This window comes from Alternaria novae-zelandiae (assembly GCF_023758075.1).
Source record: "Alternaria novae-zelandiae strain BMP 2774 chromosome Unknown scaffold_40, whole genome shotgun sequence".
Classification (NCBI taxonomy): Eukaryota; Fungi; Ascomycota; class Dothideomycetes; order Pleosporales; family Pleosporaceae; genus Alternaria; species Alternaria novae-zelandiae.
The window spans coordinates 42393-55094 of NW_026057000.1; the positions used below are offsets into that span (position 1 = coordinate 42393).

At 48.9% G+C, this 12702-nt stretch overlaps 4 protein-coding genes across 4 annotated transcripts; all 4 read right to left on the reverse strand.

Annotated features, from left to right (window-relative positions):
- Positions 1–2195: 2195 nt before the first annotated feature.
- On the reverse strand, positions 2196–2429 carry J4E88_010780 (uncharacterized protein; the record flags this gene model as incomplete). The annotated part of the gene is made up of 1 exon (XM_049404370.1): positions 2196–2429. A coding segment is annotated over one exon (234 nt), but the record flags the coding sequence as incomplete, so codon positions are not given.
- Positions 2430–2512: 83 nt separating this feature from the next.
- Positions 2513–3866, reverse strand: J4E88_010781 (uncharacterized protein; the record flags this gene model as incomplete). Its single annotated transcript, XM_049404371.1, has 3 exons — positions 2513–2887; positions 2944–3700; positions 3790–3866. Coding segments are annotated over 3 exons (1209 nt in total), but the record flags the coding sequence as incomplete, so codon positions are not given.
- Positions 3867–4453: 587 nt separating this feature from the next.
- J4E88_010782 (uncharacterized protein) lies at positions 4454–5745 on the reverse strand (the record flags this gene model as incomplete). The annotated part of the gene is made up of 2 exons (XM_049404372.1): positions 4454–5693; positions 5738–5745. The coding sequence occupies 2 exons, from the start codon at positions 5743–5745 to the stop codon at positions 4454–4456; spliced, it is 1248 nt and encodes a 415-aa protein (XP_049249853.1).
- A 1663-nt stretch (positions 5746–7408) lies between these two features.
- On the reverse strand, positions 7409–9792 carry J4E88_010783 (uncharacterized protein; the record flags this gene model as incomplete). The annotated part of the gene is made up of 2 exons (XM_049404373.1): positions 7409–9589; positions 9655–9792. The coding sequence occupies 2 exons, from the start codon at positions 9790–9792 to the stop codon at positions 7409–7411; spliced, it is 2319 nt and encodes a 772-aa protein (XP_049249854.1).
- Positions 9793–12702: the final 2910 nt, after the last annotated feature.

A 12702-nucleotide genomic window follows, 5' to 3' on the forward strand; every position in this document is an offset into this window, starting at 1 on the left:
ATAGATATAGAAGTACTAATACTAAAGAGTAAGTAGAAAAATAATATATATAAACTTAGTATTTTTAATATACTATAAAATATTTATATAGCTTACTTAGAGTTATATATAAACTTTAACTTTTTATATTAGTATAACTTTAATAATAATATATAATAGTATTTAGAGTATAGTAAGTATTAAAAAAAAAAGTATATATAATTATAATACTACTATTAAAATCTAGAAATATATTTTAATAGTTAAGTATAAATAATTATAGCTATAAAGAATAAAGAAACGTAGTAGATAGCTAGTATAGACACTAGTAATTTATTAGTAAAAGTAAAGAATCTAACTTTAATCTTTTATAGAATAAAGTTAGTTTATATATAAGCTACTATAGGTATAGCTTAGAGTATAGTAGTAGATAGAATAATAGTAGAAAAAGTAAAAAACCTTTTAGCTTTAAACTTAAATAGCTTTTCTACTATAGTTAGAATATATAGTATCTAATTTTTATATTAATAAATAAGTACTTTATAGTTTATAAAGTTTTTTTAATAATTAGTCTATCTAGAATTTCTTCTAGTAGTAATAAGATCTAGCTAGCGTATATACTATACTCTAGTATACTTTTTTATAGAACTACTTATTAGTATAATAAAAATAGAGCCTAGATAGTAGATATTAATACTTTTAGATATATTAGATATATAGTATTATACTATATTATCTATATTAAATCTAGAAAATAACCTAGTATAATAGTATACTTTAAGTATTATTTTTTTAAACTAGTAGATCTTTATAAAATAGTTTATAAAGTTAAACTTACTTAGCTTATACTTAGTAATAACTATAGTAGTCTTAGTTATAGTAAATATAGAATATCTTATATATAGCTTAGAGATAATAAAAGCTTTTATAATTAATATACTTACTATATTAATAAGTAGATAGAATATATAAAAGATATAGAAGATAAAAAAGATAAAAGTATAGAATTTTACTTTTTATAACTATAGCTAAAGAGTTTAGTATAATTATATATATAAAACTTTTCTACTATCTTAAAATAGCTATTATATAATAGATTTAAAGTTATTCTATATAGTACTAAGAGCTATAAACTACTATACTTTACAATCTTTCTACTTTATAGCTTTATTTTAGAAATAGCTTTAAATACTTAAGTTCTTAGATATTTATTACTATTTCTTTATAGTTATAGCTTTTTCTATTTTCTACTTTTATATAAAGCTTCTAGAGAGTAATAAGATATATATATAACTTTTAAATATCTTTCTAAGTAGCTCTACGTCTCTAGAATTAGAGTATATAGAATATATACTTTTTTATTTCTTTTTCTTTATATAATCTAAGCTTATAGAGCTTTAAAGCTTTAAACTCTATAGCTTAGTTTTAATTACTAAAACTTTTAAAAAAAGATATACTACTATCTACTATAAAATAAAATATTTAGAAAATATATCTATATTATAATTATATACTATATTACTTAACTATATTATACTTATATTTCTATACTAGTATACTTAATAAAGTAATAAAGAATAAATATAGCTAGTTCTATTAGTAGTATACTAGTTACTATATATTATATTATTTCTAGTTATTTCTAGTTATAGTATAAACTAGAAAGTTATATAGTTAATTATATAAAAGTCTATAAACTAAAATAACTATATTACTAAAGTAATATATACTAAATTAATTAGCTTACTTTTAATAATTAGATCTTATTAAAGATATATACTACTATATACTATAAATAAAAGTATTTAGAATATATATCTAAATTATAATTATATACTATATTATTTAGCTATATTATTTCTATATTATAGAACTAGTATATCTAATAAATAATATTCTAAATTAATATTTAAATTATTTAGTAGTTCTAAAAGAGACTAGTTTAAAGTTTTTTAATATTTTTTAATATCTTTTAATATTATTTTACTATAAAGATAACTCTAAATTAGACTTAAGATACTAAATTAGCTTTTATACTTCTATTCTAAGTTACTATAGATTACTACTTATAGATATATATAGGCTTAAAAGTACTAATAATACTAAATAAGTGTAATTTACTTTACTATAGTATAATCTATGTATACTTGTTCTGTTACTTTTATCTCTTTTAATTCTAGTTTCTTCTTGCTTCCGCTCTCGTCTTGCATTTGCAACTACGTCCCGAATCCGCGTCTTCGCACCAAACCTAGAGGAATCCCGAACGACCGCGACGAAGCTTGCGCGAACGAAACCTGAATGTCCTCAAGCGACAAGCCCCGCGTCTCGCGCATACACGTTGCGAGCACGACGAGCGTCAAAAGCGCAATCGCACCGAAGAGGAAGTACGCGCCGTACGCCGACTTCGCGAGAAAGATTGGAGTCGCGAACGCAACGAGCCAATTCGCAAGCTGTTCGTGGAAGAGGTCAGCAAAGAACGGGCGACACCGATGCCAGCGAAGGCCGTGAAGGAAAAGGTAATGACGCGACTTACAAAGCTACCGCCCGTGGCCATCGAATTCGTCGTCGCGCGCGTCCGCGTGGGCTGGATCTCAGACGCATAGATCTTACCCACGATAGCCCACGTCGAGACGTATCCAATTGCGAAGACGAAGACCGAGACAATAACGACCCATCGCGCAGCTCCATCAGAATGCACGACGTTTGCGGCATACAGCGAGCCGATCAGAAGCATGGTGCCAGAGAGGATGACGCCGCCGCAGATGGCGGACGTGCGACGACCCCATTTGTCTGCGAGGAGGGTGGCGGGAATGCTGAAGGCGAGCATGAGGATGGCGGAGACGCCAGAGGCGAGGAACGAGGCTGTTTGCGATGGTATTCCTGCTTGCGCGAAGATGGTTGGGGCGTACTGCGAGATTTGATCAGCATGCAAAGGTGAGTTCACGTTGTTGGGGCACAACATACGTAGAGCACGCCGTCGATGCCGCTCAACTGAACGAATGACAGGATGAACACCGCGAGCCATGTCTGCGATCGATACTCCTTCTTGAAGATCAAGCGCAGGCCCTGCAGTATGTCGACTTGCTCCTCCGGGCTGGCGTTCTCCGTGGGGCGCAGGACGTCCTTCTCCGCCTCCGCGGCTTCAAAGTCCAGTTTTCTGAGCTCCTGCATCGCTCGACTTCTTTGCCCGTGCAAGATAAGCCAGCGGGGACTCTCGGGCAGGAAGAACGAGCCAGCAGCCCACATCGTGGCCAGTGCGGCTTGCAGTATGTAGGGAAGACGCCATGACATATTGCCATTGATGTGTAGACTCCCATAGCACGAGAAATAACCAACGCAAACCCCCAGCGCAGCGCCAAACTGCGGGAGCGAAACGAACTTACCGCGACTTCGACTCGGCGCAATCTCACAGATATACACACCGATGTTGGTGAGCGCGAAGCCCTGACCGATCCCCATCAATGCGCGGCCGACGAGGAAGAGACTGAGATGGAATGCAGCGCATTCGAGGACACAGCCAATGGTGCACAGGATTGCGCCGACGATGATGATGCGGAGGCGACCGAAGCGGTCGGCAAGGTGGCCGGCGACTGTTGCTGGGATGGCGCCGCAGAGCATGATTAGAGAGACGGTGAAGCCGCGCATAGTGGGTGACAGGTAGCCGAATGTGTGGGTGAAGGATGGCATCTCGGTGACGGCGCCGACGGAGCCTGTGTCGAATCTGGTGGCATGTTAGTGGGTTGGTTCGCGTCTGCGCTGGGCAAGATGCGCGATGTATGTGACGAGAGATGGAAGGCATTCATGACTTACCCATTTAGTACACCACCGAGGGCGACAAAGGTTGATGCGAGCGCGTAGCCTGGTATCTTGTTAGGGATGAGCTTCATTGCTGTCAACATTCCAGCGATAGACAGAGAGGTTCGAGTAGAAAGTGATTACTCTTCAGCGAAAGCCAGTGGAAAAACATGTACCAGATACTTCCCCGCATTCGGAGATAGCGAGACGTAGACCGCGATTGGTTGACGCGATAGTCATTCACCTGAGCAGTGTTGGAGTGAACGATGCGCGTAAGCAATGAAGTCGCAATGACGTAGGTGGCTCGCGCTGAACACCTCAAGCTCTTACTCATCACTGCGGCGTAGTCAGAGTTGATCGTCGAGAGTTCTTCAAGCAGCCTGAGTATGGTCTATGCGGAGTAGGTTTCTCGCGGATGTCCTGCTCCATCTGCGCACAACCACCAGTTCGTGTCGCAATGCTCGGAATAGAGTCACCGCAGTATTTGGAATGACCACCCGTTGTGCCGCATGTCAGCGCGAGCTCCAACCAATTGCCGCCGTTCAAAGCGATCTGAGATGCCGAAGAACATGCAGCACAACAGCAGAAAGAAGCAGTAAAGTAGATAGGCGTGAAACGTGTGTCTCCCTCCATCTCGCAGCAAGATCGACGACATCGAAGCCATTATTTTCAGAGCTATCTAAGGCTGCGTCAGCCCGTCAAAGAGGCCTACCTCTTGACCCAGTTCCCGCAGCAGCGTAGCCGCCCTCTCGCCATACAATCTCTCAATTACTTCCAAAGTGTCCAGCTCCAACAGCGTCCCATCAGTATCAAAGGAAACATCGCTGCGACTACCAGAACAGTCCAGCTTGAAGAGCGTTCTTGAACTGCTAAGAAATGGTCCATTACCCTCCGAGTTGCATTTCTCGTAGATTGACGCTGGATACGGGTCATGGGCATAAAGCTCCGACCCGTGAGCGTTGTTCTCGACAAAGACACGCGGACAGAGGTATGTTTCTAGTAGTACAGGCGAAGCTGAGGATGTAGCGTCTCGGATTCTTTTGAGAAGCTTTTGAGCGCGTGAATACACGCCGCGCTCCGCGCTGTCCTCGACACTAATCAACAAGTCTGGTTGTGTTGACTCATCCCCTAGAGCGTGCCGTACCACCTGGTACACATAGAACATTTGCCCGAGGGATTTGAAGTCCTTTGGATTTTCCGCGTCGGGCACAAACTGCATAAACCTTGTCCAGGCTGGTTCATGGACACCGAGATCGACGACGGCTTGTTGCACCGATGGAAGCGTAAGCATAATGAGCGACTTGCGGATGCACGAGAGTATTCGTTCACTCCCCGGTGTGACACTGATGGCGCATGGTTTGACGGACGGGTCTCTTCGCAGTAGCTCGACGTGGAGATAACCACAGAAGATATGCGAGATCTGCTGATGGTGCGTCTCAATGGCACAGAGCCAATTCAGAGCCTCAGCGAATCCACAACGACCAGACCGCAATAGATCGTCGATGGTCTGGTAGTAATGGAAACTGGGTATGTCCAAGCAAATCTGGGGTGGCTGGCAGGCTTTGTCTTCGCGATTATGACCAGTCCGCTCCGCCGCGGGTCGGGAGGCGATAGCAAGATCTGCAATGGCTGGAGCACTACGGGCAATGTACTCCAGCTCGTAGAGTGTAGCACCGTTGCACTGCCCGTTCTGGAAGTCGATGATCGGCATGTTTTTGGTGGCCGTGGTCATGACCTTGGACGAGAACAAACAGATTCCCGATAGAATAGTGATACTGCGCAAGCCCGAAGTCAAAAGACCTTGGATCGCAGCATTCGATGATGGGCCAGCGAAGTGCAGCCATTGCGTAGAGGACACGATGCTCGCCGGTGTCAGAGAAGTCGGAAAGTCGAACCTGGTCTCGACGAAGAAGGCGATTCTGTTTGTGGCCCATTCGTGATGCCCCCATGGATGACCTCCAACAATACCATGGGGCGAAACGGAAATCTTGCTTTTCTTGCTGCCCACAGAGCCGATCAATTGTTCAAATTTCCTGGCTGTTTCATGCCCTTTCCTGATTGCTCTCCTGTACCGGGGATGCCTGAGGATCTCGTCTCCACGGATGCCGTCGACTGGAGTTGAGATGTATCCGTAGATGTTCGTCGGAAAGCATCGCATTCTGGCTCCAGTGTCGTAGAAGCAAATCGTACATATGTCGTCGCTTGATGTTTCCAAGTTAGCAATCGGAAAGGTCATTGTTTGCAGTCGGGGTCCACGAAGTGTGCTTGGACTACAGAATTAGTGACTCTAGCTCTGTTCAGCTCACGTATATAACTACCCTCGATTTTCTCCGGCATCGACTCTATCCATCCTTCAGGAACGACCGTCCTCGAAACTGGGTCCAAATGATCCCCAGGACAGTCTAGTGTGCGAGACCTCCACAACCTCCCCTCCACCTCCCGAGGCGGTCAAACATGTGCTCGCTTTGAGAGGCCGAGAGATTGTGTAAGATATTGTGGATACGCGAAGGATTGCATCCTATAATGGAGTTCCCTGGTCGCTGTAGCAGACCGCGCCTCTATGCGAGGTAGGAACAGCTGGGGCAAAAGTCGCTGGCCGCCGCGTCGTCTCACTTCGCTCCCCGATGCGATACAATGAGTATCTTCCTTTTCGTGGAAGCAGAACGCGGCTCTTTGACGCGAATTGGGCGGATAGTGTGCGAGACCTCCACTACCCACCCATGGAATCTACTGACCGCCGCGTGCGGCATCATCTCACTTTGCTTCTCGATATGATGCGGTGAAGACGATCCCCCGAAATCGATCTTGCGGAAGCAAGATTCCGCGGGAGCAGCCAGCGGCGCGGGCGGGTAGGTACTAATGTTCGCTTTAGGAACGACTGCATTGAGGAGCAGAGCGCGATTGGATCACGGGAGTGGTAGCGATAGCCGTGTACCTGAGCAGTGTTAGGGTGAAGGATGCGCGTAAGTGCGGAACTCGCGATGACGTCAATCTCGCCCTTGCTTCAGAGCCAAATTGAGTCATGGCAATTGTAGCGGTAGCCATGTACCTCCGCAGTGTCAGACTGAAGGATGCGCGTAAGTACGGAAGTCGCGGTAATGTAGGTGGTCGCCGACCTTACCCTTGCTTGATGGCCAAAGAAGGTCACCCTTACTTACTGGCGAGGAAGGATCACGATGCGAATCGATAAGAGGAAAACTACTCCAGCCGATGTCGCGACCGATGCCACATCGGGAAGCATGACTGTCCATCGTTCACCGCTGGGATTACTGGATCCTGGACAAGGCAAATAATCTATAATAAGGATGTAAGCATCGCAGGATGAGTGGAGGATGGGAAAGGAAAGTGATCGGGAGACCCTGAGTAAGCAGCAAGCATACCACGTCGCCATGGTAATATAATTGGGTATCAATCTTCAGCTCGTATCTTCGTCTATCCAGTATCCAAACAAAAAGGAAATGTCCTCCTTTGCTCATGCGCTTCGTTAAGCATATCGACATCCAAAGTCTTTGGACAAAAAGAAATCCAAACGCCAGTGATGCAATCTATCGGAACCAAAAAGAACCAAGGAGATAGATGGTAAGAGATGTTTCCATATGTAAAGAGCCTTCTTATACACACGCGCTGTCCTGTTCTATGAAGCCTCAGCCAAGGCCTCACCAAGCGCATCCGCGTCGTAATCCTGGACCACGACCTTCGCCGGCGCATCGGGAACTTCATCAAAGAAGCCCCATATGGGTCCGTTCTGGTTCACGCCGCTCGGCCTCAGCTTGGGCTTATCCTTCTTCTTCGAGCCGTCCGCATTCGTGGTCGTGGTGCCTTCACTCGACTGCGTGTCCTGCGTGGACTGCGTTTCCTGGCTAAGGATCGAAGGCGCGCGGGTGGCCGTCGGCGAAGTGACGGGAGCAGGCGATGAGCCCCATTTGCCGAACACCCAACCTCCGACCTTCTTTGTGAGACCGGGGCCGCTGGAGGGCTGGGGACCGTCGCTCTTCCGGGGTCCGCGTTTCTGGTTCGCGATGCTAGAGTAGAGGAAGTCGCGGTTGGCCATGCTGCTCTGGGATGTCTTGTTCGAAAGCGTGCCGTGCGCGGTGGCGGTCCATGGTGTGAGTTCGGGGCCGACGGAGCCAGAACTGCCGGGCGTTGCGAATCGCGCTGCATTAGAGTATAGGAGTTGTGAGGGTCGTGACTGCAGTGTGTGGATGTCCATGCCGGAGACCGAGATGAGGGATTCGTGGGAGGCGTGGCGGCGTAATCCGGGTCGCATGGCGGTCATGGGCGAAACGAGGTCGTCGGGCTCGAATTCGCCGTTGGACGTCATCAGCGATGGCTCGGCGGTCGATAGCGAGGAGTCTTCGCTTTCCTCAGGGATAGCAGCCTGTGGCTCCGGCTGGAGGTAGGGCGAGAGCGTAAAGCTGGCATCCGAGAAGGAGTTGGCGGGGCTGACAGCTGATATGACGGCCGTCGCAGGACTGCTCTTAGCAGTGAGGGCAATCGGCGTGCTCGAGCTGCGCATTGTCGAGAGGCTTGGTGGCATGAGGCCGCGAGACTTGCGTCGCAGATGCTTGTTTCCGCCCTTCGCGACCTCAAGAGTGCCAGACGACCTTCGCAGCATGGGCGGCAACGCATCCGGATCGGAGCTGTAGTCGTTCGATTTGACGGGCCCGAACATGGGAGACTGGAAGTCGATGGAATCGGGAGGGCTGGTGGGCCGGGAAGAGTCATAGGCCTCACTGAAGACACGGTCGTACATGGAGCCACGGTGTGAGTCCGAGACGGGTGACCCTGCGAAAGAGCCCGGCGTGAGGGTCGATGCCTGAGACCATCTGTGCGAGTTAGGCACAGTGACCGCGGTGTGTTCCAGTATTGTAGCCGTGGATGAGCGATCGAGGGTTGCAGGCGGATCGAAGTGCGTCGGAGTGAGGGAGAAGCGCTTCTTCTTGGGCCGTCGCTGCGCCGGTGGCTTAGGCACATTTCTGGTGACCTTCGGACCGTGGTAATGGTGATGTATGTGCAGTTCCTGCTGTAGCGAAGCTTCCTGTTCCATTTCCAGTTCCTTCTGCAGCGACGGACTCGTGACGTCCTCATCGGGGCGGGGTGACGTCGAGACAGGCTGGTGAACCTTGAGTTGGTCTCGCAGGCGTTCGACCTCCTCGTTGGAGTTGCCCAGTAGCTCGCGCAGTTCCAGTATGCCGTGTTGCAGGTTCGCGTTATCGAGTAGAATGTCCTTAACAAAGTGGGAGACGACGTTGGGCCCGCCCTTGTCAGTCCCAGCTTTGGCCTTGAGTCTGCCGGCAGCGGTGTGGAGTTCGCCCTCGACGACCATCCTCCGCTCCATGCGGGCCACGACCTCCATGTGTCGCTGACGCTCGGCGCGGGACTCCTTCTCGATGCGGTCGATCTGGTCCTGGAGATCTCCTATAGTCCGCTCGGCCACCTTCCACCGCTGTATGGCGGTGCGCTCGTCGACGATCTTGGCGTCCAGGCTGCTCTGAATCTGCGACTGCTCTCGCTCGAGGTCGATCAGCTGGCGCTCGAGCAGCTGCGTGCGTGCGGCCAGGGAGCTGAGGCGGTCGATCTCGTCTTCGGTGGAGCGCAGCGTGTCTTCCAGCGCGCGGATGTGGGCGTCTGACTCGGCGACGGCGTTGTTGAGCTGCTCGAGCTGGTCGAGAAGGTCGCGGTTCGCCTTGATGGTCTGCGCATTCTTGGCTTCGAGCTCGATCTTGTCCTTTTCGAGCCCTTCGATGGTGTTGATCATCTCTTTCCGCTCGCGCTCCGAGTCGGCGACGTAGGCCTCATGGCGGACGAGCAGGGCCTGCAGGGCAAAGGTTAGCGGCATGCGCGGTAGTAAGAGCCGACATGCGGGAGTGAGCGACGTACCTGGCCCAGCTGTGCAGCCTTGGAGACATCCCTCTCCAATCCTTCTAAGAGTCTTCCGTTGTGGGCGAGGAAAGCGCAGTCATGGCTCCCACAACAGCAGCGAGGCCCTGGCATGGCACCAAGGCCGGCCGAGTCCATGTGTACGACCCCTCCGTGCGCGTAAACAAGTCGTGCAGAGCCGGCGGGAGCAGCGTGGTGAGTTAAAAATGCGTCGCAGAGTGGTGGATGGTCTCGCTCATGCTCGAATTAATTATGAGCGGGTAGGAGCTACATAGGAGGGAGAGAGCGGTGGCAGGAAAAGCAAGCGTCGAGGGAGTGAAGCGTCGTGGTGGTCACTAGTCGGGCGCGTCGAGGGCTGATTTGTTGTTCCTGACTATGCCGGCAGGCGGACCACGCTCCACTCAACCACCTGTCCCTGCCAGCTCACACTCCCCGCCCGCAAGCCTGCCACCGCCTTTTCCACCACCCCATTCCCTGTTTCTCCCACACATACACCTCACTCGGATCCGCACGCACATGTGACATTACACTCTGCGCACATCCTTCACTCTTTCCCCAGGCATCGTGAACGGATTTCCCTCACCAGGCCGTCGACGTCAACGGCGCTCGGACGCACCGTTTTCGATACCCCTGCGCAAATTCTAAGATTGCACATGCGAACGCCAATATCTCGCAATCTTGTGCCCAAAACAAACACGACTGTCTTGGCGGCTGCCTCGCGATGACTTCGCGCTGACTTGGACAAGCTCAGGTGTGCGTAGGCGAAGATGAGTAGGCCAACAAGGTGAGTATATAGGTTGCATACTGGTGAGTCTCAGGTAGGTCGCGAATCTTCATATCGAGTCAACTCTTTCACCTTATCAACCCCGCGTCACGTGAACCACTCCAGCTTGTACCCCAGGATCCAATGGCTCAACGAATTATGTCAAAGACTACGACGATGCGCATCGCTTCTCCGATACAGTGCTCTGCTCATCTGCATTATACACCGTCAGCCGCAGTCACCAACACCCAACGTCGCCTTCACGTCTCCGTAACTTCCCTCAAAGACCACGTCCCTTCAACACCGAAACCAGACCACCAAGCCGAGGACCCATCGCTCCCATCCTTCAACCTCTTCAAGCTGGTCCGCGATGCCAAGCCAGCAGTCCGTTACACTGTCTATGCTGGTCTCGGTCTGATGGCCACTGTCGAAACGACCTTCTGGTATCACGTGCTGCGAGCCAAGTTCTTTCCGCGGGCGTCAGTGGAAGAACAGGAGAAGGCTGATGCGCTACTCCAACGTTTGAGCGAGGCCATGAAAAACTATCGTCATGTGTGGATGGCGAACTATGGCAGGTACTACGCTGCGCATGTTTGGGGGCTGGGTTATGGTGGGCTTGATGGACTGGAACGTTGATCAGTGGTGAGCTCTGCCTCATGCCCGCCATCGGCCGCATCGTGCATAAAGAGGCGCAATCTAGCAACAACTTATTCATACCCCGCGTTTGGTGTCCCTGGGCTTAACACAGGCCTTGCAAAGTTTACATCTCTACGAGACTACTAATGTCATGACACCACCGTAATGTTTTTCTGTATGTACAAACATATTCCAACTTCGCTAACTTTGTTTACGCTCCAGACGTCGAAAGTGCCATGCGCCGACTTGAAACACATGATGATCTGCCTGGAGGTGAGGACCGATGCGATTGGGTGGCATTTGGGTGGCTACACCGGTGAGCGACGCACGCGTCTTTCTGGGTGCGCGATTATGCATGCGTTGGCTCGGGCTCAGATGCATGACATTGGTTGGCCCAGCCTTTCTGGCGTGGAGTTCTTGGCCCAAGCTGTTATTTATAAGGGAAGTTCGATCCCTCGTCGCTCGTCTACTGCGCTCGATAGTGAGGGCATTCTCCGCACTATGGTTCCGAACTGTATTTGGATACAAAATGCACACACCGAGAAGATCACCGTGGTACTTTCGTCAAACCGACCACATCGACTAGTAGTCGGTGCTAACGCTGAAGCTTCTGGCACTGGCGGAGGGGCTGGTGTCAATACCGCTGTACGCGCTCCTGTTCCATGGTCCTTTGCATCGAAACGTGCTTGAAACTCGTTTACTTACGAGGTGAACACAGTTGTACGATGAAGCCCCAACGAGGAAAAATATCTACCCGAATGAAATAGCCAAGTTCACTCTGGCCTCGTCGTGGAGAGAATCAACCGGCCTGATATCGATATACGGCCGCGACAATCCCCAAGACCCATACATAGAGAATGATCGGTTACTAGCTGGTACGAAAGCAGTCTTCAGGGAAAAGAAGGATCTCAAGATATTTCCTTATAACAGGAATCGCATGAGAGACCTGCACTCTGAATCCTATGTACCGGATCTGTGAATCGGAGGTTCTCATAGTCGCGTAGCCTGAATTGACGTCGGAATTGCAGGACCGTTTTTGGCGCACCGAGGATACTCATGAACGAGACTACGTTTGCAATGTGACAGCTTTTGACCTTCGCCGTGTCGTCATTTCCTTTACAACGAGCTACCTTGCATTGCAAAGGCGCATCCTGTAGCGCACACGTGAGCAGGGTGCTGTCGGAGAACCTTATTCCCCGCTTACGACAGATCTCATACCTGAATTCCCAATCCTGCAACATGTTGTGCACAGCCTTGATGTTGACGCCCTTCTATAGTATGACGTCGTAGGGCACAGCTCAACGTTGCCCCACCTCAGCCGCATCGATCATACAAAGGACTAGTGCCCATTATCGCGAATACCTTAGACCCAGTATTTCACACACCATCGCGGTTATGGTCGACTACAATTCCAACTCTGACCTTTCATGGTACTTCAACGACCAAATCGACCCGGCCTTTGCTTTACCAGGTGGCCCTTCCGCTGGGCTCGCTCCTCAAGACATCTTCCCCGCTTCCAGCTTAAGTGAGTACTGCATAGAATCATGCACGTCGTAGTTTGACTAACAAAGCATAGCCTTCGACCCGTGTCAAAATATCATACCATACGAGCTCCCCGATTACCCCACTACCACGTCCCATGTTGCGCA